The sequence below is a fragment of the Mesoplodon bidens genome, assembly GCF_964165515.1.
Source record: "Mesoplodon bidens genome assembly, chromosome: 8".
NCBI classification, from domain to species: Eukaryota; Metazoa; Chordata; class Mammalia; order Artiodactyla; family Ziphiidae; genus Mesoplodon; species Mesoplodon bidens.
In genome coordinates this window covers 74,999,230-75,026,157 of record NC_138165.1, presented here as the reverse complement: position 1 = coordinate 75,026,157, position 26,928 = coordinate 74,999,230, and the positions used below count along the sequence as shown (strand labels likewise).

The 26,928-nt window shown below is 32.7% G+C and overlaps 1 protein-coding gene across 1 annotated transcript in view; it reads left to right on the top strand.

Moving 5' to 3' along the window:
• Positions 1-25,838, top strand: part of PGAP1 (post-GPI attachment to proteins inositol deacylase 1) — a 70,517-nt gene extending 44,679 nt beyond the window's left edge. The window contains exons 15-27 of the mRNA XM_081241813.1: positions 581-654; positions 762-813; positions 1,303-1,369; positions 1,802-1,910; positions 3,807-3,845; positions 7,291-7,384; positions 10,736-10,826; positions 11,640-11,837; positions 13,004-13,139; positions 14,416-14,466; positions 14,947-15,134; positions 16,337-16,441; positions 17,511-25,838. Coding sequence (XP_081097939.1) covers positions 581-654; positions 762-813; positions 1,303-1,369; positions 1,802-1,910; positions 3,807-3,845; positions 7,291-7,384; positions 10,736-10,826; positions 11,640-11,837; positions 13,004-13,139; positions 14,416-14,466; positions 14,947-15,134; positions 16,337-16,441; positions 17,511-17,649 — 1,343 coding nt within the window. The 3' untranslated portion in view covers positions 17,650-25,838. The remainder of the gene's footprint in view (positions 1-580; positions 655-761; positions 814-1,302; positions 1,370-1,801; positions 1,911-3,806; positions 3,846-7,290; positions 7,385-10,735; positions 10,827-11,639; positions 11,838-13,003; positions 13,140-14,415; positions 14,467-14,946; positions 15,135-16,336; positions 16,442-17,510) is intronic.
• Positions 25,839-26,928: the final 1,090 nt, after the last annotated feature.

Genomic DNA, 26,928 nt, shown 5'->3' with positions numbered 1-26,928 from the left:
TATGATAATGCAACATTATGAAAAAACTGGTTATGTGTTTTAACTGGTGCTAAATGTGACTGACAGAATCTTAACATCATACAGTATTTATTTTTTAATTAATAGAATTTCAGTGATATACTTGGTAAAATATTTCAAGCCTTTTCTGTCTATTGCACAGCGGTGGTTTGTCTTATTGTTTTCTCTTTTCAAAAAAGCATCTGAACACTTGCATTTGCATATTCTTATCCAAAGGCATTCACATGTAAGTGGATGCGATTTTTAAAATTTTATTAAAATGTTAAAAAAAAAACTACCAAGAAGGCATACCTTTTTGAAATTGGAACTATGTAGTGATTTTTTAAAACACAAAATGTCATTGAAAGTCATTATAAATGTTATGCTTTGTTCAAAGTTTATTGAAGGAGGATTGGAGTTTTAGGAGTTCACTCCTCCATACTGAAAGCAAGAACCTATAAACTATTTTCTAATGCTAAAAATCTGTTGACATTATTTTAGACATTGTTTAAGCAGTCAGTACTCTTGTACTTTAAAAAAAATTTTTGGTATTCTAAGTAATACAGTACTTTTAATTCAATAGGGTTGTCTTCAAGGAAAGTGATATTAAATACAAGTGGCCTGTTCTATAATATAGAGCTTCTGAACTTTGGACAGGTAATTAATTATCTTGACAATAACAGGACTTGATTTTACTTTACTGTTTAGTTAAACAAACTTATAAACTTGTTTTTTTTTTAATTTTTGTGGTCAAACTCTATTAGATATACCAAGCTTTTAAAATCAACGTGGTAAGCAAGTGCTCAGGAGTGAAAGGTAAGTGTATTTCTGAAAAAATAGTACTGTCATTTGAAGAATCATTAGGTCTTCACTTGAATTTTCTGTAATACTTATTTTTCCATATATTTTATGTAAATTAATATTAAATATATGATAATAGAAAAGCTGTTTATATTTCCAAATGGATTTAACATAGACCCTTTCTTAACAGTAAGCATCTTTGTCTGTTTCAGTTTAAATATCCACGTTTTAAAAATACTGTATTTCTTGCTGTTTTATTGTAGTAATAATTGAGATTTAGCTGTTTAATGTTTTTCCAGTTTCTTATACTTCCCATATGCTCTAATATCTTGTTGTAGGTCTAATTAAACATTATTATTAAGTAATTCTCCATAATTTATTGTGTGATATAAGTCTTACTGATTATTTTTTAATGAAATAAGTATTGTGTAAATAGTTAGGTATTATAGTAGTAAACTTAGTAACATAAGGTTAGTAATACATATTTCCTTTATGTTTCCACAGAAGAAATTACTAGTATCTATAAACTTCATATTCCCTGGTCTTATGAAGATTCACTAACCATTGCACAGTAAGTATATGAAAGAATTTACCTTAAACTGTGTTGTTTTTGAATAATACATATTCTACTTAGTCTGTTTATTTAAATCATAATAAAATTTTAGAGAAATTATTACAGGGCCTCTTAGTAAAATGTAGGTATCCTTTATGTAACATTGTGCCCATAAGATAATATAATATTATAAGATACCATATAGTATTCTTATTTAAGCGATCTAGAATTTAAACCTTACTTGCTTCAGACATGAACCCCTTTCCACCCTCTCCCCCAGTTTCTGTGTCCTAGAAGGAGCTGTGATACGACTGGAAAAGTGTCAATCCATAGTAACATGTGTGGCATCTAGCCTCCTTAACGTTATTTCACTGTGTTGTGCTGAGGATTGACTTAGCCATGGTTATTTCACAGCATTTTGTAATTGACAACTGATATTTATCTTTTCAGGGTTCCATCTTCCACAGAAATTTCTGTGAAACTCCATATTGCTCAACCAGAAAATGACAGCCATGTAGCATTATTAAAAATGTATACATCATCAGACTGTCAATATGAGGTAAGTTATATGTTTGCTTAATTTTTAGGATTTAGTTATAGAATAAACTGGAAATATATTTTTATATTTGCCTCAGATATATGGTGATGCAAAAGCCAATTAATATGAGAGAGTTAGTTACTTATGATACTTTAAATAGTCTCCATTTTGCCTGTTAGCACCACCTCAGTATTTCCTTAGCTGGACCACTGAAAGTATGTATCTTAATAAGTAATAGAAAATAAAATAAAAATTGAGACTGCAGATTAACCTTCTCAGTTTGGAAGCCCAAGTCCAGAATCCTCCATAAACTGAAGAACTTCATGAAATCAGATGACATGGCTATACTGCAGTAACTGGCATGATATATATTCTCCAGCACTACTGGATAAGCTTAAGGATCTTCTTTTCACTCATTATTTTAAGCTCTATTAATCATTAACATGTGCAATTTAGTACCTGTTGGGTTTGTTTTACAATCACAGTAGATCTCTTTGCACTGAGAGAAGGGAAATGGACTCAAGAATAACATTTTATTTACATATAGATTCGTGAACTAAAAGAGTTCCTCTTTGTATAAGAACATACCAGCTTCTAAGGATTCCAGATTTAAGTGCTTGAAGTATACATTTCAGTGGTGGTTTTGGTTTATGTGAAATATCTTATTTCTACTCAGTTGCTTTAATTTGGATTCTTTATTAGAGCTAACTTTCTTAGGGTAGACTAGAATTGGTAGGTCAAGTGAATATAATCTGTCCTACAAGCTTCAGTTTGACCTATATTATGAGTTATTTTAGATTTCATGGAATTTATTAATGCTTTGATATCTTGCTTTCTGTTTCTAGCATTGAAGGATTTTGCAGGGATATAATGGTTTTCAGCTTGTGCCTTCATATTTCTAATATTACTATAGAGATAGAAAGAATTGTGTTAGTAATTTGGCTGTACTGCACATTCTCTTAATGTCCATATTTTTACAAATACTTTATTTTTTTTAAAAGTCCATGTATTGGGGGCTTCCCTGGTGGCGCAGTGGTTGGGAGTCCACCTGCCGATGCAGGGGACGCGGGTTCGTGCCCCGGTCTGGGAGGATCCCACATGCCACGGAGCTGCTGGGCCCGTGAGCCATGGCCGCTGAGCCTGCGCGTCTGGAGCCTGTGCTCCACAGGGGGAGAGGCCACAGCGGTGAGAGGCCCGCATACTGCAAAAAAAAAAAAAAGTCCACGTATTGACAAAATATAGTTATTTTACAACTTCTCTATGAAAGATGAATTTCCTTTTTCCAGACTTCCTAATATCAAAAGAGGTATATTTATGGCAGAGATAATTAATGATGAATTTCTTTTTAAAGTGTTGTCTTGGCTCAAATTTTATTACATGTGATCTGTTTGTTCCTGGTATTATATCATGTGAAACCTATTTTTATGACATTTACTCAGAAGTGGTTTAGCTTAACTATATTTAGTACCATATGATTGCAGGTTTGAGATTTTAAAGTACGAGTTACATAAGTAAGTTGATTAATTTGTGCTTAATTTTTCAGCAAACATACATATAGTTTCTGACTCAATCATTCAATAAATTCCTTTAGCTTGTATGATCTGGTAATAAGATATTCTGATTAATTAAATATTCTAGTTAGTAAAGGGTTACCACGTATCACGGTATCATATGATTCCACATATCATAGCATTCATCCAATTGGGAAAGAATTAGATTACAGAAAAAATATTGAACAGCAAAACCACAGTTGATACAAATTAAACGTTGATGGTTCAGAGAATTCTTTTAAGATCTTGAGTACCTTTAGGTTCATCATTATAAAAAAATTAATGATTATGCTTAGTGCTCAGTTTAATAAAATGTGAACTAGAGTTTAGGGAAAATAACCTTTTTTTAATAATTGTTTTAAACTAGGTGACAGTTAAGACTTCCTTTTCACAAATACTTGGACAGGTAAGAGAGACTCCTTGTCAATTATTTATTGCCTTGTGAATAGAAACTGTAAGGCAGGGTTTGTAAACGTTTTCTGTAAAGCACCAGGTATTAGTATTTCAGCAGACCATATATAGTCTCTTGCCACTGCTGCCACTACTGCAGCTACTTCTTTTTTCTTCTTTCTCCTTTTTTCTTCTTTTTCTCATGTTAATAAAATCTGAAAGCCATTCTTGGCATACAGGCCATAGTTGGCCACCCCTGGCTTTAAGGTGATGCTTTCATGTTTGATACTTCCTAAGAATGAAAGTTGATTCCTGATTTTCAAGAAAATTAATATTTTTGGCTAAATGGATATCATATTAAGATTTCATGTTGCTCATACGATGCTATAATTCATAATCCAATAAAACCTGTGGGCTCTGTCATATAAATGAGCTTTTTGCAAGAACTTTTTATGTTGTGCAAGCTCAGTTTGTAAAAGGTAAAAGTAAATTATATTAAAAATAAACATGCTGAAATAGGTTAAATTCATTTGGGGAGTATCTTAAATTCATAGGCAAATAGTGTTACAAAAATAATTTATCAAGTTGTAGAACTACTATATTATTATTCAACATCATTATAATTTGCAGAATTGTGCAATCTGGACATAAATAGATAATACTGATTAGTCAGAGAAATTATAGTTTTAAAATTCACTAAAAATTTTATTGTGTCTTTTATTACTTTCACTTTATTTTTTTGGTCTCTTATGTTTTGCAGTCTAGGCATAGCAGAATTTTTAAGTCATTTAATTCTATAATTATAATAAAACTCACAAGTTAAAAGTAAATCAGAAACTTTTTATGTATGTTATCTCATTTGATCCTGACAACAACCTGGTAAGAACTAGATTGTGATTATTAATAAATTTGTGAACATTAGAAAATTCTAAGCTAATGTGTAAAAATTTTGTGCTACATTAGAAAGAGAAAATTAAATGTTAGTGTAAGTTGGAAAATAGCATCATGGATAGTTATAATAAATACTCTAAAATGTTAAGAGATCAATTATTAAGAAAAATTATATCTTGGAATAAAAGGGAAGAATTCATGCTATTGTATTTTTAGTATGTCACTGTACATGGTGGTATGGCTGAGGATATAACACACTCTCTTATCCATATCATCCCTGGGGTTCATAATTCAGATTAGTGACAAGAAAAGTCAAGTTTGCTTGATACTGTATAATCAGGTGTAATTATATGTACACCAAAAAAACCCAGACTAATAGTCTTGTTTAGACATGGAAATTTTTCTAAAAAATGATGATGTGTGGGTGTTGCAGGATCAGAGGTAGGTACTTTTTTAAATGTTGAAGAATTCATGGCAATTGAGTTAAGTCCTCAAATGTTTGGAATGAAATAAGATGCTCTTCCTTCATGTTTGTTTCAAAATTTAGCTTGAGAACAGTAGGAGAATGAATTAGGTTTTGTATATCTTATTTGTCTTTTAAAAATCATACATATTTTCAGTGTTAACTGATTCAGTCAAAGAAGACTGGAAAGAGGACTAAAGAGAAACCACTTAGGAGAATCTTTAGCCTTTGATTAGATAAGTTTTTCATAAAATTAATTTTTTTTAAAAAAAGGAAAGAGGAAAATATACTTACATGTTGTTTAGTCTACTCTTATGAAAGAGAGGACAGAAAATAAACTGAAAGTTGCTTTCTCAAGAGAATTATTTAAACTCTTAATAAATCATTTCCATGTAGGAATGAAGCCCAATGTTGCCCAATCTTTAGATTTTAAGAGAAACTAGAAATCTGAATTTTTAGATAAAATATTTTAATTTTTCAATGTTGGCATCTAATTCAAAATGTAAAGAAATACTATGCCAAGTACTAAGCCAAATGAAGCACATATACAATTTGAATATGACCCATGGAGGCCAGTTTATGATTGTTGATTGTTGTATCTGTGGCCCAGTATCATATTTACTACTCATAACAATGACACTCAGTCATTAAAAAGAAATTTTATGTAGGACCTCTTTCAAGATTTCTGAAAACAGTGAAGGGCATTAAAGGTTAATAATAACAGTGAATATTTTCTGATCACCTACTTGTGCCAGTTACTATTCCAAATGATTTACACAAATGAACACATTTAAGCCTCAAACTCCCTGTGAGATAGTGCTATTTAACTCCATTTTACTGATAAGGGCCTAGAGAGAAGGAAGGGTAAAATAAGTTGCCTAAGAGCTAGTGAAAGGCAAAGCTGTAGTCTGAACTCAGGAGTACGACTCTGAGCCTGTTATGCTACTTAACTATCCTTCCAACACACTTAATAACTAAAGTATGCTATATATTTCCTAGCATGTCTTTAGCAGGCAGTGAGCATCATTTAGTAACAGGTAGGAAAATGACCTTTTCCCTTTCACTCAACTCTCCTCTCCTTTCAGTCAAAGCTACAAACTGTAAATCATGAGTATGAGCTTTATGTTTTTTGAGTCTTATCAATTTTAATCTGGGAATCCTCAGAGGAGCTTCAGGGAGACCTTGAACTTGCTGAAATTTTACTTAACATTTTGTGTAAGCATTCATTTCCATAGTTTTCATTAGATTGACAGGGGAGTCTGTACATTTTCTTAAAAATTCTGTGGATTGGAGAACATGCTTTAAAGTAATTTCCTTTTAAAACTTTAACATTAAAAGAAGAACTTACACTATGTTTTTGTTATATGTATTTTTTTATGTAGATTGGATCAGCTGATAGAATGACTTGAGGTGCTATAACATAATGGTTATGAACTTAGGCTTTGAGTTAAATTCCATTCTACAACATTTCCAAAGATGGTGAAGGACATAAAAGCCTAACAATAGCAGCTCATATTTTTGATAGTTTATCATGTTCAAGTTAATATTCTAAATGCTTTACACAAATGAACATGTTTAAATCCTTAAAACCACCTATAAGGTAAGTACTATTATTGTCCCTATCTTACTGTTAAGAGCAAAGAGAGGTAACAAGTAAGTAAGTAACTTGCTTGTCTCTTAATTGTGCAAGTTACTTGGGCCCCCTGTACCTGAATTTCTTCATCTGTAAAATAAGGATAAGAACTATATGGAAGGATTTTTGGGAGGAGAGCATGAGATAATGCATATAAGATGTTTAGTATTATACCTGGAACATATTAAATGCTCGATAAACATTCCTTGTAAAAAATTTTGTAGCATATGCTACACAATTATATATTGCCTCTATTATGCCTTTGATGAAAAATTCAGGTAACATGTTTCTAATATGCGATGTATTCTTAGCATTTATTTTGCTTAGAATTTTTATATCCATTACTCAAGATATCTTTTAGTCATGTCAGAAAATGTATAAAGTGAAAAACAACTTTTTTATTTCATGTGAAAGTATATATATTTCATTAACATGAACATTCAGAAGTTGCCCATTGATTTGCCTGTTTTCTAGGTAGTTAGATTTCATGGTGGAGCTCTTCCTGCCTATGTTATATCTAGTATCCTTCTTGCTTATGGAGGACAGTTATACTCTCTTTTCTCAACAGGTAAGAATGTTTCTATTCCTCCCTCCCTCTCTTCCTTCCTCAATGCTTCATTACTACTTTTTTTATCCTACGTGTAGCTAATGAAGACACATCTACTTCTTGAAAATTCACCACCCTTCTCTCTCAAGGTTACAGGAGTTTGAGATCCTCTTAAGTTTTAAGAGATTACCAAGAAAATTCCTTACTTGTTTTCTCCATTTTATACCCTTGTGTCTAAAGTTTATTCCCTCTGTTCTGAGGATCTCTTAAGAGATAGAAGCTGGTTGACAGGGATTTTGTTCTCCATTCTGTTCCCGGTGCCTGACATAGGGCCAAGCACATAGTTGGCAGTCAGTGTAATATTTGGGCTGTATCAACTGTATCATTTAGGTCTTGGTACCCTGAATGGAATAATTAAGAGTTTAATTGAAGGGACTATTTCAAAGGTATGTATAGGGTTAAGGGAAACCAACAACAAATGATAAAATACCAAATTAGCAACAGAGCCATCTGATACTCCTAGGTGTCAGGGCAAGGGAGGGAGCAAATCTAGAGAGGGTGCAGAAATGCTGTGGCCACTGTCAGCGTGTGGCTCAGCGGGGAGAAAGCAGGGAAATAAATACACTAACTTTATTTCCTTCTATCCTCCTATCTGCCAGTGCTTCTCATTCACTGAACCCAACTAGAAGCCAGTTCCTAAAAGTCAGCCTCCCAGAATTCAGAGCAAAGTAAAGGGTAGAACATGGATCTGGAGAAGAAAATATAGACTGTATAGTACATTGGGCAAAGCCTTCTCTAGAGTATAGCAGTTAGAACAATTTCCCAGGAGCCTCACACACTTGCCAGGCTTGTACAATGATAATCAGAGGAGGCAAGAGGGAAAGAGAGTGGGGACAAAACATACAAAAGCAGTCCAAAAATCCCCTCCACCGTTTCCATGGTGCCAAATCCTTTCACAGCTACTCGTTTCCTTTCAGTGACTTTTTTGCAGTTTCAAGTCTGCCTTTAGTGTTCATTTTAACCTGATTTAACCTGTTATATTCCAGGAAGAAGTAAGCAACATTTAATGTGATCTGCCCAGATCCAACCTTTTAATTAAAAGATTATTCTGGCAATATGACATCTCCTATACTTGAATATAATTTTTGGAAATTTAAAAGAGACACCTCATTCTTCTCAGTTTTAAGTGACTTGACAATTGATTTTCAAGCATTTGGGATTTATATCTAGATAGTCCACAGAGACCCTGGGGATATATGATATTGGTTAATCTAGAGGACTTAAGTATGGGATTGTGTCTCAAATCAATTAAAGAAGTAGTTCTGAACCAAAGATGCTTGTTAGAAATCACTGGAATGGCTATAATAGAAAAGACAGATAATAACAAGTGTTAATGAGGATTTGTAGAATTGCAACCTTCTGTATACTGTTAGTGGGAATGTAAAATGGTATAGCTGTTTTGGAAAGCAGTCTGGCAGTTCATCAAAAGGTTAAACAGAGTTACCATATGACTCAGCAACTCTGCTCCTGGGTATATACCCAAGAGAACTGAAAACACACATCCACACTAAACACTGTTTATAATAGCCAAAAAGTGGAAACAACCAAAATGTCCATCAACTGATGAACAGATAATGTGCTGAATGCTACAAGATAGATGAATCTTGGAAATATGCTAAGTTGAAGGAGCCAGTCACGAAGGACCATATATGATTCCATTTTTATGAAATCTTCAGAGTAAGCCAATCTATAGAGACAGAAAGTAGATTAGTGGTTGCCTAGGAATGGGGAGGCATTGGAGGTGACAGTTAAGGGGACCAGTTTCTTTTGGGAGTAATGAAAATGTTTTAAGACTGACTGGTTGAGAATGCACACTCTATGAATATACAAAAAACCACTGAATTGGATACACTTTAAATGGATGAATTTAAATGGAATTATAAGAATTATATCTCAGTAAAACAGTTTTTAAAAAATAGCTCACCGGGCTTCCCTGGTGGCACAGTGGTTGAGAGTCCGCCTGCTGATGCAGGGGATACGGGTTCATGCCCTGGTCCGGGAGGATCCCACATGCCACGGAGCGGCTGGGCCCGTGAGCCATGGCCACTGAGCCTGCGCGTCCGGAGCCTGTGCTCCGCAACGGGAGAGGCCACAACAGTGAGAGGCCTGCGTACCGCAAAAAGAAAAACTAGCTCACCTGTGGAGCTTTGTAAAAATACAAACGACAAAACCATAGCCTTGGCTTCCTGAATCTGTTTCACAAATGATGATTGGCTATGTACTTTTGTATGAGAACCAGTAAATTAGAGTAAATTTTTGTGGTAGGTTTATGTTTATTTTTTTTTCTTTTTTTTAACTTTTTTTAATTGATGTATAGTTGATTTATAATGTGTTAACTTCTGCAGTACAGCAAAGTGATTCAGTTATACACACACACACACATATATATATATATATATATACATTCTTTTTTAGATTCTTTTCCATTTTGGTTTTTCATAGGGTATATAGTTCTCTGTGCTATACATTAGGACCTTGTTGTTTATCCATTCTATATATAAAAGCTTCAATCTGCTAATCCCAAACTCCCACTCCATCCCTCCCCCAACCCCCTCCCCCTTGGTAACCACAAGTCTGTTCTCTATGTCCATGAGTCTGTTTCTCTTTCCTAGATTGGTTCATTTGTGTCATATTTTAGATTCCACATATAAGTGCTATCATATATTTGTCTTTCTTTTCCTGACTGACTTCACTTAGTATGGTAATCTCTAGTTGCATCCACATTACTGCAAATGGCATTATTTTGTTCTTCTTTATGGCTAATATCTCATTGTATATATGTACCACATCTTTATCTATTCGTCTGTTGATGGACATTTAGGTTGTTTCCACATCTTGGCTGTAGTGAATAGTGCTGCTATGAACATAGGGGTGCATGTATCTTTTTGAATTAGAGTTTTGTCTGGATATATACCCAGGAGTGGGATTGCTGGTTCATATGTTATTTCTATTTTTCAGTTTTTTGAGGAACCTCCATACTGTTTCCCATAGTGGCTGCACCAATTTACAATCCCACCAACAGTGTAGCAGGGTTCCCTTTTCTCCACATCCTCTCCAGCATTTGCTATTTGTAGAGTTTTTAATGATGGCCATTCTGACCAGTCTGAGGTGGTACCTCATTGTAGTTTTGATTTGTCTTTCAAATTAGGGTAATTTTTTATCTTTTGAGAAGAGTCTCTGTGGTAGTAATAAAGACCCTTGCTTTCTATGACATGAAATATGTTGCTCTTACGAACAATGCAGCATATAATATGTCTCATACTTAATTACTTTGAATTCTCTACTACATATAATTTTTTTTTAAATCACTAGGTCACTGCTTAGAATATGCTGCTATGTTGGATAAAGAAGCCAAACCATACAAAGTTGATCCTTTTGTAATTATGGTTAAGTTTCTGTTGGGGTAAGTTTTATTATCTGTGATAATGATTTTAATTTTGTTTTATATATAAAGTATTATGTTTGGCTCAAATATGAAGGATAAATTTCCATACAAATAAGGCAATTGACTTGTTTTATTAAATGGACTTTTTCTCTTAGGCAAAGGCCTAATAAGTACATCAACATTTACTTCAATAGTTTAGAAGTAATTATTGAACTTATATATATAATATATATACACATATATCAGTCTAAATTTAGACTATAAATATACCAGGACTTTAACATTTTCAAAAGAATGTATGTGGTACATGAGCTTTGGGTATCCCAGATTCATAGACACAAAGCAATATAGGATATTGGTGAAACAGTGCCTCAGAACACTTTTTATTACTTCCCATACAAAGTATATTTTAGATCTGTCTACCCTACTTAACATCGCATTCTTAATTTATTCAGGTTTTGTTTTTGTTTTTGTTTGGTTAAAAACCATTACTTAGATGTCTTTTCTTCTGTCTTTATAACTAGCTATTGGCTTTCTAACTTAAAAAAAAGACCAGTTATTACTTCATTACAAGGATCAATGAGAGCAGTAAAGCTGCATTGAGACTTGAGACTCAGATCCTTGAAGATCACTTGACTCAGTAGTTCCCTACCAGGAATTGAAGTTTGTTTTTTCAGTATAATTATAAATGAAATATCATGGTATTCTGGGGACTGTAGTGAATGGTCAAACACTTCAAATATTAAATCCTTTAATGAGAGTTGTTGGGGTTTTTTTTGCTTTTATTGTATTATTTGCGTTTATTTTTTGTATGTTTTCTTTTATCCACAGATACAAATGGTTTAAAGAATTTTGGGATATGTTATTGTTACCAGAATTAGATGCCATCGTTTTAACTAGTCAGAGTATGTGTTTCCCCCTTGTATCTTTGATTCTTTTTCTGTTTGGAACATGTACTGCCTACTGGGGTGGCCTACTCTCTTCTACATCTGTGAGACTCCTTTCTTCATTGTGGCTGACTTTGAAAAGGTAAAGAATGAATGATGAAAACCTTCCTTATTGCTCTTAAGAAAAAAACTGTATTCTGATAGGGAACCTTAAAATTAACTTGCTTTCACTAAACTATAATTTCTGAGGAAAAATGTATAACTAGTAAAACATGGGGTTAGTGTTCAAACTTATGTTTTTTGTCATAGGTTATCATTTATTTCAAGTTAAATGCTACATTTGATTTTGACCATAGTGCTCAAGAGTTAATCAAAAAAGCTTGACAGTTTACACAAGTATTTTTAAATTTCACTGTTGTAAGTCTTTCCAAGGGCGAAGTGTTTCTCTGGCAATGCTTTTATATGTTGATTTTCAATCAAACCTGAGACTCCAATCTTGATATTTAGGGTCAGATTAGATGAAATGTATAAGAGCTCCAAAAACATTGCCTAGAGGTTTATTATGATCCAAAGACAGTTTGAAGTTGCTGGTATGCTCTTTTGGTAAACCAGTGATCTAGTTTCCATTTCCTCACCAGCCGTGTTATGTGATTTACTGTCACAGAGGGGATTATGGTATGATGCTTCTTCCTCCACCCTTCTGAGGTGCTTCTGACATTAACACCATCACATGTCTGAGTGACCTCAAGACTTTAAGAACAAAAGTATTTCTCTTCCTATCAAAATTGGAATTGTATGGCACAGGGCCTATAATTAATAATTATCTTTAATAATATTTTTTTCTTTTTTAGTACACGTATTACCCATAGTATATATAAATGCAAGAGAAACTATCACAGTGTATAAAAGAATTTTAAAATATGTGTCACCCCTCACCTTTATTTTAAAAAGCCTGTTTACCTTATAGTAATACTTGCACATTAATAAGGAGAGCCTGGCAGAGCACTGTATTTTTTTCTGCTTATATGTGACTGTGTAAATAACTGTTAATATGCTTTTTTTTTTTTTTTTTTTTTTTTGTGGTACGCGGGCCTCTCACTGTTGTGGCCTCTCCCGTTGCGGAGCACAGGCTCCGGACGCGCAGGCTCAGCAGCCATGGCTCACGGGCCTAGCTGCTCCACGGCATGTGGGATCTTCCCAGACCGGGGCACGAACCTGTGTCCCCTGCATCGGCAGGCGGACTCTCAACCACTGCGCCACCAGGGAAGCCCTAATATGCTTTTGAAAGCTTTACTCTTGTTATTCCAGGCCCTCTGAACTTCCTAAAGATATGAAGATAATATCACCAGACTTGCCCATTTTGACAGTTGTTTTGATCATAGTTAGTTGGACAACTTGTGGAGCATTTGCCATCCTTCTTACTTATCTTTACTATGTGTTTAAGGTATGTCAAATCAGTAAAGTCAGAAGACCTGAGCTTTGTATCAGACAGGCCTAGACTTTCCCATGGGTGTTGTTAAAAAAATTTTTTTGATCACTGCTGTTATATAACAGGCCTATGTGTAAAGTTTTTTTAAACATCTTAGCTATTTCAAATATATATAGTTAACTGTAGAACTGAAGTTACTAATCTGAGTGGGTTTCTTTGTTAAAAACAAAGGGAAGGGAGGAGATATAATCTGTTCCATATTGCTTGATGCTCTGGCAAGTAATGTTAACTTTTTAAAAAACATTTTACTAGAACGGTTTTTATTCACACCTCCCTTTAAACGTGGATAATAGACAAAACAAAAAGTTATGTCAGTGGGATCAGTCTGTCAATCATGCTGAAATAATGTAGAATGTTACAAATGTTGCTAAAGAATCACAAGACAGGATAAAAGTAATTAAGCTGACAATTTTACTGAGGAAATGAAAAACACTTCTAAGAAGGCTGACAGCTTTTCAGGAAAATCTACATTATACAACTGCTTGTTCTCCACATTAATCTTATGTAGAGACAGTTGATACTGGAAAGGATAATAATTTTTTCCTTTTTTAACAAAGGTTTATTTGCATCTGCATTTAACACTAATACATGCACATTATAGATTACTTTCAGTTTACAAAGGAAAAATATGTCCATCAGAAAAAACTATTTAGAATTATTTTGATTTACAAATATAAATTAATTTGATTTATAAATATAATATTTTTAGTTTTTTAAGGTGGATATTTCAAACAACTGACACAATAAGCAGAACTTTCTCAAATACTTAAGCAAACCTAGTAAATTTATAGACTTTCTCAGGTTCTTGTAAACATTTCACCACCCTATATAATTGAGTTCCACATTTTCAAAGATTTAGATTATATAACACATGTTCAACTCTTTATACTATGCTGAATATAATCAAATTTTTGACTTGCATGACACTTCAAGTTGCAATAGCAAGGCACCGTTCAAGCATAGGCTCACACAGTGTGGAAGATATAGCATTATATCCTGGCCCCAACATACTCTGGAATTTTGTATTATTTTGTTTGTTTTTTAATCCATGATAGCAAGCACATGTAGTTATTATTTATCTTTTCTAAAAGAATGTTTTTAAATGTTTAAATGAATTTTTATTTATTTAGGTTTTAAAATTTCAAATTATAGTGCTTCTCAATTTCAGTAAAAATGGTTATGTTTTTTGTTTCAAAATAAAAGTAAAATTAAAGTCTTTCCTTTTTCATAGATTGTTCATCTGCAAGCCAGCTTAACAACTTTTAAAAATAGCCAGACTGTGGTAAGTTTTATTTTCAAAACGCTATATCACTTTAGTATGAAAGAACATGGAAAAATATGAAAGTTGATTTTTGTAAAAGAAAGTTAGGACTTTACAGTATTTAAAAGGTTTTATGAATTTAAATAACTTTAAGAAAAGCAAGCCTAATGAATATTAAAGTAAGACTTAGATTGTCATTTAATTTGAACTTTGTCAGCCCTTAAGTTGTTTTTATCACAATTATCTTTTAAATTTTATTTCAAGTAATTACGTAAGAGGATATATTCTTAGCAGTGGAAATAGCAAGTCAAAGGAATAAAAATTTTATAACTGATAACTGCTTTAAAATACTTTCAAACAAGATAATTCAGTATTTTATATCAATTTGGTAATGGAAAGATGTATTTATTTAGCTGTTAGATAATTGAGTATGATTCTAAATAAAATAATAAACTTAAATTTTATTTAATATCTTGATATTTTTACTTTATTGCTTTGTAGAACCCCAAACACTCTAGAAGAAGTGAAAAAAAATCCAATCACCATAAAGACTCTACAGTATACCATCTCCGTTTATCTGCCAGTGATGCTGAAGATAGTCTTCGCATGCACAGTACCGTGATTAACTTATTAACATGGATTGTATTACTCAGCATGCCATCTTTAATTTATTGGCTGAAGAATCTTAGGTGTGTTTTATTTATATAATTATAATTTATGTGGTTCAAACTATAAATATCTGTAAGTAGAGACTTGCAGGATTCCTAATGTTTCATAAAACTTTCTCAAGAACAAGAAGCTAACACCTGAAATTTATTTTCAACATATTCACATTTTCTTCTTTTCCGTGAGAATATAAACTTTCCCAAAATTTGCCCAAAAGGGGAGGGATTGTATTTTCTTCAACCTTCTTTGAGTCTAGAAATATGTGAAAATGTGCTTTATTTTGCTGACTTACAGTATTCATAATGCTAGTGCTTTACATATTTTTCAATTCACGACCAATTTTATATTTTCTTAAATTTAAGGGGAAGAAAAATGCTTACATTTAAAATAATAGAAATAACGAAGGAAGTCTGTACTTTTCTGATGTGTCCTATACGTTAAACTAAAATAAATGATCAGCTGTTTTACTGGAAAACTGTCTTTGCTTTGTTACCTGTTAAGTGTCCTAGGTTAAATGAGAGCCTAAAAATGCTCTCTAAGGTTATTTCTAGAATATTTAGTTATTGGTAAATTGTCTTTTAAAAGCCACGTTATCCAGTTAATAGTTAACCCCTGCTTAATATAGTTTTCAGAAATGATGTAAAACTTTCAGATCATCTAAATACTGGAATTTTTTTTAAGTTGGCTGAATCAAAATAAGTTCAGTAAATTAAATCACAGGTCACCAAATATTAATATCTTTCCTTTGTCCCTTATTTTAATCAAGGTGCAATTTTTTGTCCACAGATTTGGGGAGGAAGTTACTTGAGGAGCACAAATTTATGATTCTAGAAGGCTGTAGACAGTTACTTTATATAAGCCTTCATTTTTTCATCTTTTTTAAATAGAGCAGTTTAAATATGTTTTAAATAATTTGTTTTATAAAATATTATTTATATATGAGCTTTCAGGCATATACTTATTGTAAAAAGGAAGTGCTTCCAGATGGGATATTTTCATTTCCTTTAGTAGTTTCTGAACATAATTCTCCATATAAAACCTTGAGTATAAAGATGATGTAGAGCAAAATTTATTTATCAATGATTTCTTGAGCTGTTTAGAGCTCTCTTATATCCATATAGCTATAGGAAAGTTTTGAAATGTATTTAATTGATTGATTCTGAGAATTTAAGATGATTGGCAATGCTTTGTTGATTTATGTTTTATTTTTTTCTTTTTGACATAGGTATTACTTTAAACTTAATCCTGATCCATGTAAACCTTTGGCATTTATCCTTATTCCAACTATGGCAGTTCTTGGAAATACTTACACTGCTTCAATAAAATCAAGGTATAGTATTTTAATCTTTTTTTTTTTCTCACATCTGTTCCTGGTCTTTATCATACTTTCATGTCTGAAACATGTCTTTCGTTCCTCATTACTTGGACTGTTCCTGAAGGTAAAGCTATAATAGTAATTATGGTTTATGTGCAAATACAGTTTATATGCAAATGTATTACATTTGTTTCCTTAATTATGCATTTTATTTGTTAGGATATAATCATTTTTTTTCTTTAAAAAGTTAACCCTTGAAAGATATGATATCTAAGGTTTGCTTCCAAAAAATATAGGAGGAGTGGAAGTGGGCAATAATATAGGTAAAGTAAGATTGGCCATGACTTGATAATTTTTGAAGCTGGTTGATGGGTCCATGAGGTTCATTATACTGTTAATCTACTTATGTATATGTTTAAAATTTTCCATAATAAAACTTTACTTTTCATTGACTGCTTGTTTTCTCTGGGAGCCTTTTCAGTTGATTCTGGCAGATAGTTGCAGATATTCTAAAGTCAGGCAGATCTGGGGTTTCAATCTAAGGCTCTGTGTCCTTAGGTAAGTTTCTTAACCCCTCAGTTTCTCTGTTTTCAGAGTAAAAAGGTGATAGCCTTTCGTGATAATATTTTTCTTTTAAAAATAGTGTCTTATCTTACATGCTCCTGTTAGGAATTAAAGATGGTTCCTTTTTTATTTGGTTGAAGTTTTTTGCTGATATTAAATAGGGTGAAAATAAATATTTCTGTAGCTATATCTTAGTAAACATTGATTTTTTTCTTATTAGGATAAATCTCTAGAGGTAGCATAGCTGAATAAAAGTCCTACTAATATTTTTCTGTGGTTAAAATTTAAAAGAATAAACAAAACTGGTTATTTACTTACTAGAATATTTTTCTCTTTTCTAGCCAAAATTGACTTGTATTGATCTTTTAAAAAATTTTGGACCGTTAAATTCATTATGCGAAAAATTACTTTATCTAAAATCACTTAGAACACTTTCTCAAAACTGTATAAAAGATTGACATGTTCAGTTTTTGCTCACAATGTATGTTACATTATAATGTATATTTCTGTCTCTTTACAGTAAATTGTTGAAGACTACTTCACAGTTTCCACTTCCTCTGGCTGTTGGTGTGATTGCTTTTGGGTCAGCACACTTATACAGGGTTCCATGCTTTGTCTTCATTCCTCTTTTACTCCATGCATTATGCAACTTTATGTAAGATTGGATTTAAGGAATGATAAAGATCAGTTATGCCTTTAGGTCCAGTAATAAGAGGGAACACACAGATCCATCAGTGTGGGCAGCAAGATCCTTTGGAGAAGACAAGTCTATTTTTACAATGTTGAAAATAGGAAATTAGTTTTGTAATGCTTGAGGAAAGTAGTTGAAGCATGGTTTTGTTTTGTGGTATGACATCTGTGTACTAGTCATTATGAAAAATCAGTAAAAGGATATGGTAGCCTCTGTCTTTGAGGACTCTGCATATCAGCTAGTCTGCTTGATTGGCCATACCAAGATCTTCTCCTAAACACTCAGTAAATGTAGCATTGTTTGTATCCTCACCTCAAGTATTCTCATTTCATCAAACTTTCTTCTGAAAAGTGGGTTACTTTGTATTTGCTACAGTATACATGTTGAAAAATAAGTCTTAAAAGATTAATGAAATTTAAACTGTTTGCTTTCTCAGAAATGAAATAGCCACAGTCTTTAGTCAGTTTTTGGCAGCCATAGTGAACAAAATAGATCTTTTGTTTTCTTACACCTATGAAAATACAACTTTAAATTCTAAGGAGACATGTTTTCTTGGTAACCAGCAAGATTGATGAATGGAAACGTAATTCAAATTCAAAACTCAATGAAATTTTGTTTCTTTTCAAATAAGAATCTTATTTTGTATTCTTAGTGAATATCAGGAGACTACTGAAGAGATGTATTGCTAAATTTGAAGAAAATTTTCATAGATATTTACTTATAGGCATTGGAGCAGTTCAGTCATTCAGTCTATACCATTTTATTCAATTCACTGACCCCATGGTTGTCAAAAGTGCCTCGGGTCATGGTGGATTGTTAAAATAACTAAATTCCAGTGGTCAGAAAAAGCTCTACATTTGCACAGTTTTTATCTACTATGGAAAGAAAATCAGCATGATGAAGTGCAGTACCACATTTAATGTATAAAATTATACTATTAATGGAATAACAGTGGAAAAACTGTTACCCCATTAATAGCATAAGTATAAACAATGAATACCTGAATAAGTTGGAGTGTTTAGCCACTAGGTTTAATAGTGGAATCTTAATTTGCCAAGGTGATTACTATTTGACAGATAAAGAGTAATATTTATATTTCAGATTTCAGCTCACTTTTTGGAAGTAGGTAATGGAGGTAGGTATCTTCGCCTTAAGATAGGATTAACTCAAGGCTGGGGTATACCTGAGTGATAGAGCCCTTCCTTTAGATGTGTATGATGTAAATACCCAAAACCTTGCAAGTGTAGTCCTTAAGTCCCAGTAACTCCACAGTTGTACCTGTGAACTTGTGTCCTTGTTACTGCCCAGGGATGTCCTAGAGTACCAGGTTCATTTTACGTGCCATTGCATCTGGATTCCGTTACAGCCTCTCAGCTGTTACTGCCTATTAGAAGGTTGCTCCCACTTTACTGCCTGTAGAGGGTTACCTCACTTCTTTTCTCATTTGTTCTTTGGGTTCTTGCTGCTTCATCATCAGTTGAAGATGGTCTTGCTGTCATCTATGAGAGTTTTAAGTTTGTTTGATTCCATTGTTGTCTTTCCCAGCTTCATGTTCAGTATTCATATTTTCACTTACTGAGATCATTAAAGGTAAGTGATAACCTCATAGTAGACATGGCAGGCATACCAGGCTCTTGTTTGTTTGATAGAAGCAGCAAAAGGGATAAAATACAGAATACTTGTGTGTTCAAACCTAAAAGGAAAGAGAACTTACCAGATTATATATGCACTTTCCCATGGCATACCACATATGTATTTAAACAAGGACACATCTGCCTAGGTTTAGTTTATACATATACTCATAACAACTTGTGTACATATGGTGTTGTATTTCAAGTTTTCACCCATATGTAGTTGTATTTCACGTTACAGGTTAAATATGTCATTTAACTATTTCTGAATTTGAACTTAGGTCCATATACAGAACTTAAGAAAATTCATTAATTTGAATCTTCTATTGACAGCCATTATCAATGTGTTTAGATGATCTAAAGTCTCCTTGTTTAGTCATTCCTGCTCATGAATAAAATGTAACAAGCTTAAATTTCTCATTTGTGAGTAGTACATTAGCTTTTTAAAGCAGCAGACTAGGCACATTAGTTTCCATGAAAATTTCATGTGAGTGTCATTATCATCAAGTCCTAAAGTCTTATTTATTCCAACAAAATATTTTATTTTAGGACTACAAAAAGGATTCTCATTAAGCATGTTATAAACAGCAGTAGTTTGGGGTTTTTTTTAACATATATTTAATATTATAAGTATATGTATACACACACACACACACACACACACACACACACACATTTTGACAGAGTCTTCATCAAGTCCTAATGCACTTTAAAACCAAATAACTACCAGAGATGAGAAAGTAGGCTCTGTCTGAAGATTAACAAAACTGATGTTTCTATCACTTGAGAAAAGGAAAGTCCTTTGTCTTTAAATTCACGTTATTTGAACCATGCCTACAATCTATATTATTAGCTAGCAAAACAGCACAGTTTATCAGAAATGTTACCAAAAATGAAATTGTTCATTGGCAGTTAGGGATTATCTAATTTAGCAAACCTCTGAGCTCTATTGTTATGACATTTTTATTTAGATTTTTTTTTTAGTTTTGAGTAAGTTTTGAACTTACAAAAATTACTCCTGGATCCTATTGTTGATACCTAGACCAAATATAGACTGGACAGGACAAACAGTGAGCACTTTCAGTGTCTCTGAAGAGTCCTCTGGAGTTACTACTTTTATAATTTGGAACAGATAATATGATAGAAATCATTAATACTCTCTTTTCTTTATCTTTTTCATGTGGGAAATTACACAGGTTCTGCTAGCTCTTCTCTTGGTTGTCACCAGAATGAAAGTATTTAAAACAGTAGTCCTAAAAAAGAAGCATTTGTGCCTGGTTAACACTGATTTTGTCTCTTCAATATATATATTGATCATGTGTTAATTAATCTTTAATTTTTTTTCATATTTTGCTCAGATAAATTCAGGTGTATATAATAGAATACGTTTTCTTGTTTGAACTACACTATAATATCTGCATGATTATACAGTAAGGAAAAGAAATAAAGAACTATAGTAGGCCTAGTAAATGTTTGTTGTTGATTATCCTGTCACTCATGCAGATGGTACACATTTCCGCCACACACACATACTTACATGAGGCAGATTGTCTGATTTGTTCATTATCTAGTTCCCATTCTTTTCTAAACTCTTCAGACTTTTCACTTATAGCATAGTGTGTTCTTTTTACCTCACTGCTTATTAGCATCTCTTACAGAAGGTGGTCAAGGGAAATAAAACTCAATAAAAGGTAAAACTCAATTTTCAGTTTATTCTTGAGAGCTCTGGGGAAATAGGGTAAACACAAAGATGATGAGATAAACTAGGGCTGTTGATTCCCAAATCCCCAGACAATTCAATTAGCCTGTATTTTCATCTTAAGCGTTAGGTCTAAATTAGTGTAGTATCTTGCTTTATTGTGAGGTTTAGTGCAAAACCTTACAGTGCTGCATTTGCAATTTTTTAGGAACTTGTTATGAAAATCAGTTGGGAAAATTTGTTTTAATGTGTTGAGACCTTCTATGACTAAGGCATTGATTTCATCATCACTTTTTTCTCTGTGTTTTATTTTTATAAATTTATTTTATTTATTTATTTTTGGTTGCGTTGGGTCTTTGTTGCTATGTGCGGGCTTTCTTCAGTTGCAGCGAGTCGGGGCTACTCTTTGTTGCGGTGCACGGGTTCTCATTGCAGTGGCTTCTCTTGTTGCAGAGCACGGGCTCTAGGCACGCAGGCTTCAGTAGTTGTGGCTCACAGGCTCTAGAGCACAGGCTCAGTAGTTGTGGCACACGGGCTTCGTTGCTCTGCGGCATGTGGGATCTTCCTGGGCCAGGGATCAACCCTCTGTCCCCTGCATTGGCAGGCATATTCTTAACCACTGCACCACCAGGGAAGCCCTTCTCTGTGTTTTAGATTTGTGAAATTACAGGAAACAAGATACCTTGTGTAGTTTTGGGGGGGTCAATTTGGAGAGTATAGCACTCCCCAGGAAAAAGGAAGCAATAAAAGTATCTTTGTATTATGAAATTAGACTCAGACAGAAAACGTCTTGCCACATAAGGTAAATGTAGAAGATACTATTACAAAATAATAAGATGATTGGGAGCTGAAATTTTATTTTGGTCTTTTTGAACAAAGAACATTTCAAGTTCTGTAATGAACTTTTACTTACACATTATTAATCATGCATTCTTTCACAATATATTTTAACAGCCTGAGGAAATAGAAAGTTTGTGAGGCTACTCACATTCTTTACTTTTAGTAAGGATAATAGGAAAGAAAAGTCAGACCCGTAATCCAAATCTGAGTATGTATACTCTTAAATGCTCAAGAATTCACATTTTTGATAAATAAATTATGTTATGAATACAGATGACTGAATTTTATAATTAATAACTTAGTCTTAAGAATGGAATAAAATTTGGAAATAGAATAAACTGTTATTTAATTTATAGTAGAAGTGTAACAGTACCCCTGAATTGGTAATGTTGCTTTCAAAAGATGATATTCTGAGCTACATCTTGATTACATTGTCTGTAGTTGAAAAATTTTAAATCAAATACAGTACTTTCTAAAAGTGTTTGGCATGTTAACCTTGCCAAAAATGACTATGTTTTAGAATATCAAGTAACCAGTTAATTTCTGATGACTTTGTATAGGACTTGATATATGTGAGTCAGATTTATTCTGTACTCATTCTGTACATTGTAACTTTGAACACTTATGAGAAACTGTATCTGTTGATGTAGTTTTATTAGTTAGTATAAATTTGTTTGCATATTTGAACATTAATCTTAGTTCAGGAAATCTAAACCTAACCATTTTTGTAAAGTTCATATGCTATTTTTTTCAGTATTATCTTGGTTTTTAGTATTTATATAGTAGAAATGTTACTAGTAAAAATTTATAGACAAAGCATAGAACTATTAACTGTTCAAAAGCCTAAGTGTTAGGCATATTTTGTATTTCATGTTGCACTTGTTTCATATTGGACTTTTTAAAACATCCCTCTTTTAGGAAAAAAAAAAGATGCGTTTGATTTTTTTTAGCATAAAACTCTACGTTGGAAAATAGAACTGTTTTCATATGGTTAGCAAAAACACACTTTGTCACCAAAGCTAAATGAAACAGTAAAATACCTCCAGATATTTGTGCTAATGAACTTTTCTTACCATATTGGGATTAAAGCAAAAATAATCTTTTCAGTATTTTTCTTCTAGGACTTACATTAAATACACATCATCAAAACTTATATTCCATATCCTAATTTTTCTTTCAAAATATGTAAAGCTTATAGCATAGTGTATTCTATTTTGTCTGATTTCTGGAATAGTGTTTTCTGGTTTTATTGGGTGAAAGTTAGTTTACCCAATAATGATCTTTCAGTAATTAGTTGAAGAAATCATTTAGGTAATCTTGCTTCAGATTCATTCTGTAAAACTTTAAATTCTGTTGCCCAGATCATTTTTAGTACAGGTGTCTCCCATTTATGGAACAAAGTTTATTGTGGAATTTCTGTGGTTTTCTATGTGTTTCCATTCAGTCCCTCTGTACAGTCACATGTTTCATAGGGGAGAATTATCCACTAGAACTAAACATAATACAATGAAATAAACATTGTAAAATGCATCTTAAAGGAAAATATAAGAACAAGATGTTAATGCTAAAATGTTAACATTGATGTGGTAGTGTACTCATGAGAGAAAGCAGAAATATGATAGATTCAGAAACTGTTGTGTTTATATGGTTGACATTCTTTAATTTCTCTCCTACAGAAATTTTCAGAGGGAATTTCAGTCCCTCATATTATGGTTTTTCCCGTAATTTAATGTCACTTAACTGTTTCTCTGCCCAGTCATGTTGAGGTAGTTTGCATAAGTAGCCTTGGAAGTAAAGAGACAGAAGAGAAAGCCAAATATTAAAATGTTTGGCCTTGATTTAGTTACAGTTTATCCAACTATCTTGTAGGGACATGGATGATATTAATAAAAAGATGATATACGAGACCTAAAAATTCAGTGAACATTATTTTTGGAATGAGTTGGTCCTTTTTGTTGAATAATTTTATCCTGAGTAGGAGATGCCTGTATTTAACATAACCATGCTTTCTACATAAGCAGATAATGTATTTGTTGGAATATTGGTAGAAATAATCTTCTCTGCCTCCACTATGGAACTGGAAAAATCCAATTTTTAGTGTATATAAATTAGGAAATTGTATATTTACATTTTTAAAACTATAAAAATGACTTAGATATATTATTTTGAAGTGATTGTATTACCGTTTCTTAAACTTATGACTAACTATAAATGTAGCCACATACCCATGAGAAACCAGACCAAAATTGAATGCATATTTTCACTGTGACCTTGAACTTACAGTTTGGGATAAAACAGACTGTGCCTTAAAATGATGAAGGAATGCCCTGCAGTTTTATAACTATATATTTATTATGGGTGGTCTTCTCAAAGTGGCCCCAAATTCTTTTCTTTGAGGTTGGTGAAGTAAAAATTTTAAGTAAAAATTGATCAGTATTTCCCTTAGTATCTGCTGAACTATTGCTCTAGAGGCCTCCTTTAATTTCCACAGTTCCCGTTTCAGATTAAAATTGATTTACACTTCATAGGTGTAGAAAATTAAGGTTGGTTAAAGTTTCTGAAAATAAATTTATTTTAGGAGAAGGTGCTGGCACTTCTGAACTTATTAGGCATGGAAAAATTAATCTTCAAATGTAATTTTTTGTCTTTTTAGTGAATACTCTTATCAAAAACATGAATTCTTCCCTAAAACCTGTACTTATTGTTCCTCAAATTATTGAGGCTTGTATTTGTATATCCAATAAAGTTAATTTAGTCAATAATAATTTCTCAGTAGTTAAATATAAACTCACATTCATGCATATTTTTAAACATTTTCTCTTTTACTTTTTCCTTCCTAATTATTTTTAATGTATCAAGAGAGAACTGGCTCCAGATTTTTGTGGGTTTTTCTTTTAATGTAAAGACTGACATTTTTACTGTGCTTATTTAAAATAACATACAATTTCTATGAAAACAGATTATTCCATTCATAGGACATTCATGGTCTCGGCCAAAAGATGCCCACATCTCTGTGTGGCATCTCAGAATTTTTTTGTATATTTTTCAATTTCAATTTTGAACATAAACTCTACAATTTTCTTCTCATTTTACCTCCACTGCCTCCCATCAAAGACAAAAATATAGGTTTCTCTAAAAGCATGTAAAAAGAAAACATGTCTTTCCTTAAAGCATGGTCAAATTGAGATGGAAATAGTTTGGGTAAGTGTATGTAATACAATAAAATACATGGCTGTCAACTCACATCAGTTTCTATATTATAGTTAAAAGTTTATAGAGGACAAACTATGTGTTTTACTGAGACTCAGTAATCATTTATTTGCAAATCAATAATTTTACTCTCATCCAGAAAATGCAGTGCATAGTAATTATACTTAACAGTGCAAAACAATTTGTCCTATAGAATATACTGAAAAATGATTGTCACCTTGCAGATTTTTCTTTTTAAACATGCATGATCTTCTCCAGTACTTTGTACAATGTATGGTATACTAAATACATTTATGTGTAATTTTGTGTGTATTTTTTATGGTATAATTAACTTTATTACATTTAACTGGTTGTAATGCACAAAAAAGTGCTATTTATTGTACTCTGTAGAGTGTTGTGAATGTTTTTATCTGTGTTTCAACATTATGATGTAGGGTTTAATAGATGAATATTTGCCTTCAGTCTCCACTCAGGTATTAATGTGTAGCAATTTTTGGTGCTTTCTTTTTTAACTGTCATAATCTGGTGTTCGGAATGTTCAACAATAAATTTGGTGAGCAAGAACACGTGGTGCAGAATTGCTTACCAGTTCACATACTCCACAATACCATCTCAGGAAAAACCCTTAAAATGATTTCTTTATAGCATGTCTAGCATTTCAGAAGTTTGAATGCCTAAGCATGGGACATGATAAACAAGATACATCACAGGTAAATATTGGAAGCAAGATAATTTCTAGTATTTCCCAACTTGATATCTTGTAGCTTCCCATATGCATTTGTATGGACATTTTATGGTTCACGTTCTATTTTAAAGAATTGCACAGTCATGTTTCTCCCAGAGACCGTGCTTTCCACTTTTCTTATGCTAACTTAATATATATTCTTGGGTGCCCCATTTCCCAAATTACGTGAGAATAATTTAGACATTTTTTGAAAACAGATTCCCTGGTCATCTTAGAAGTACTAAATTTGATCTGTAAGGAGGAGACCTGGGATTCTGTTTTAACAAGTGCCTCAAACCTTGCTTTAGTCAATAAAATTTAACTTGTTAGAGCTCCTAGAAGCAACTAGAAAGGCTGTCTTTAGGATTACAAGATACTAAAGTGACACTACATAATTTGAGAATTTAGTATAGATCTAAACTTTATTATAGAATGGATGACAGGAGTCAAATGGGGTAGGACATCTTTTGAGGATTAGTGTCTTCTTACACATTGATTAGAACAGTGTTTTCTAAATTATTTTAACCAGCATCTCTAAATATATGAACATATATAAATTATCTGCATGTGTTAACATTGTGTATATTATTAAATATACCCCAAAGGGTAAATGTTTAAAGATGAGAAATATACAACTAGAAGCTTTAATATTGATATTTTCCTTGGATACTTAGAGGATTATCTTGAAACCACCCAATGTGGAGGCCACTAGAGTGTACAGCATGAAAGCTTCATAGACCTTTCCCACTAGTTTTTCTTTAATCGATTCCCACTTCATCTTCACTTTCTTTCTGTAAAATAGATAGATCTTAGATCTGTAAGATAGATAGGTAGGTATGTAGGTAGATGGATAGATAGATTACAAATGTAACAGCTTAAAACAACACCTATTTATTGACTCAATTCTGTAGGTCAGAAGTCTGGGCACAGACCAGCTGGGTTCTCTGCTCAGAATCACACTTCTGAAATCAAGGTAACAGGACTGCAGTCCCATCTGAGATTCATTCAGGTTGTTACAGGTGGAGGTTCCTGTTTTCTTGCTGGCTGTCAACTTCTTAGCTCCCTGTGTCTTTCCCTGCTGTGTAGCCCTCCAAAAGGTTGGTTTACTCCTTCAAGACCAGCAGGAGAATTCCTCTCACATTT